Source organism: Microtus ochrogaster, chromosome 2 (genome assembly GCF_000317375.1).
Source record: "Microtus ochrogaster isolate Prairie Vole_2 chromosome 2, MicOch1.0, whole genome shotgun sequence".
Classification (NCBI taxonomy): Eukaryota; Metazoa; Chordata; class Mammalia; order Rodentia; family Cricetidae; genus Microtus; species Microtus ochrogaster.
In genome coordinates this window covers 20,823,256-20,825,135 of record NC_022010.1, presented here as the reverse complement: position 1 = coordinate 20,825,135, position 1,880 = coordinate 20,823,256, and the positions used below count along the sequence as shown (strand labels likewise).

Here is a 1,880-nt window from a genome sequence, read left to right as displayed (position 1 = left end):
GTGGCCCTAGGCCCTGTCAGGTTGACAGTCTTTAGCTGTCACAACTAATTGTGAAACTCGGTCCACCGCTCCAGCCGGCTGCTGTGTGTACAGGGAAGAAGAACAATGGTACCTGGACCATGGTGTTCCTGGACCCGTGGCCTGGCACTGATGACTGCTGACCTCTGGAGGAAGCAATGGCCACAAGGATTCACCTCTTCTCTACAGGCACCCAGAAGAGCCCGGAAGAGAGCAGAAGGCACAGCCAGTTCCAATGTCTTCTCGATGTTCGACCAGTCCCAGATTCAGGAGTTTAAAGAGGTTGGTCAGCGGCCCTGGGGACATTGGGCACCTGTATTCGCTACTTTCTTTCTCCAGCCACGACATGCCTGGAAAAAGCAACTTAAGGAAGGAAGGGCAAGCTCCGGCTCACAGTCTGAGAGTACTGTCTGTCAGGGTTGGGGAAGGTGTGGCGGCAGGAACGTTAGCTGCTCACATAGCGTTCAGTCAGATAGCAGAGAGAGATGAAGGCTGGAGCCCTGCTTGCTTCTCCTTTTCATTCAGTGAGAAACCCTGCCGGCCCATGAGAAGGTGCTGTCCTCACTTAAGGTGGGTTTTCCCTCCTGAGTTAACCCAGTCTAGAAAACCCCTCACAGATGCGCCCAGAGGTGTTTCCATGGTGATCCTAAATCTAGTCAAGTTGTCAAAAACAGAGACGAACCATCACAGAGGATTACCGGGATTCTCAGAGGTTGTCCACAGTGACTGCCCATACTGTTATCATTCTTCAAGGTCTTTGTGGCTGCCTTTGCGCCTGCGGAGGTGGCTCGCTGCTCTCTACCTTCCCTTTCTGAGCCTCGATTTCCCTCCCCAAGCTCAGTATCCCTTGCTGAGCCTCAGTTTCCCTCTCTGAGTCACTGTGCTCTTGAAACGAGACAAGGAGTGTGGAGTCCCAGACCACTTAGGGTAGAGGCTGAGAGAGGGTGGACTACAGTTCCCAGGATGCTGTGCGCACAAACTAGGTTGGAGCTCTGAGAAGCTGGGGCTCCTCATTGAGGGTCCTCCTGTAGTGAACCGCCAAGGACACTCTGGAGAGAGGGGGTGGGACCGGCTGGTCTGGGTCGGCCCTGGTGGCTCATGGTCCGTGTCTTCATCAGGCCTTCACTATCATGGACCAGAACCGGGATGGCTTCATCGACAAGGAGGACCTGAGGGACACCTTCGCCGCACTGGGTGGGTAAAGCGGAAGCTGAGGCAGTTTGGGACCTTGGGTTTTAGAGGGAGCTAATGGCCAAAGCAGCCACAGAGAGGGGCACAGTGGAGGGGAAGGTTTCCATGGGGCAGGAGGACTTGGTGGCTAGGGAGAACATCATGAGATAGTTTTTGACATTGTGCAAAGGCCCTGGGGCACTGAGAGGATGTAAGGCTGCGGTAGTACGTGCCTGTAACCCCCAAACTCGCACACCAAGGCAGGTGGAGCTCGGGTTCACGGGTAGCCTGGACACTTGGCCAAACACTGACTCAAAATAAAATAGTAGAGAGCTGGGGTTGGGGAAAACCTGGAGCTGATTAACTAAGGTGCCAATATGGGTGGAGTTTTGAGGTCCTGGGAACCTGAGTGCCCACTGGGACCACGCAGAATCAACGGTTCCCATGTCCAGGAATGCATGAGACCTGAGGCTCCCTGTGCACTCCCGCTCTACTTCTTCCAGCCTCGCTTTGCTTGTCTGCTCATTTGTTGTTGTGCTAGTCTGTGAAAGGGAGATGCAGAGTGGCTCGCTCTGCTTTCTGGGAAGATGGATGGACGGACGGATGGACAGATGGATGGACGATGGCTCTGCTTTCTGGGAAGACGGATGGATGGACGGATGGACAGATGGATGGACGATGGCTCTGCTTTC

The 1,880-nt window shown here is 54.5% G+C and overlaps 1 protein-coding gene across 1 annotated transcript in view; it reads left to right on the top strand.

Annotated features, from left to right (window-relative positions):
* Positions 1 to 249: 249 nt before the first annotated feature.
* The window catches only part of Myl10 (myosin light chain 10), a 9,351-nt gene continuing 7,720 nt past the window's right edge, over positions 250 to 1,880 (top strand). Inside the window, 2 exon segments of the mRNA XM_026788328.1 lie at positions 250 to 300; positions 1,050 to 1,212. Coding sequence (XP_026644129.1) covers positions 265 to 300; positions 1,050 to 1,212 — 199 coding nt within the window. The 5' untranslated portion in view covers positions 250 to 264.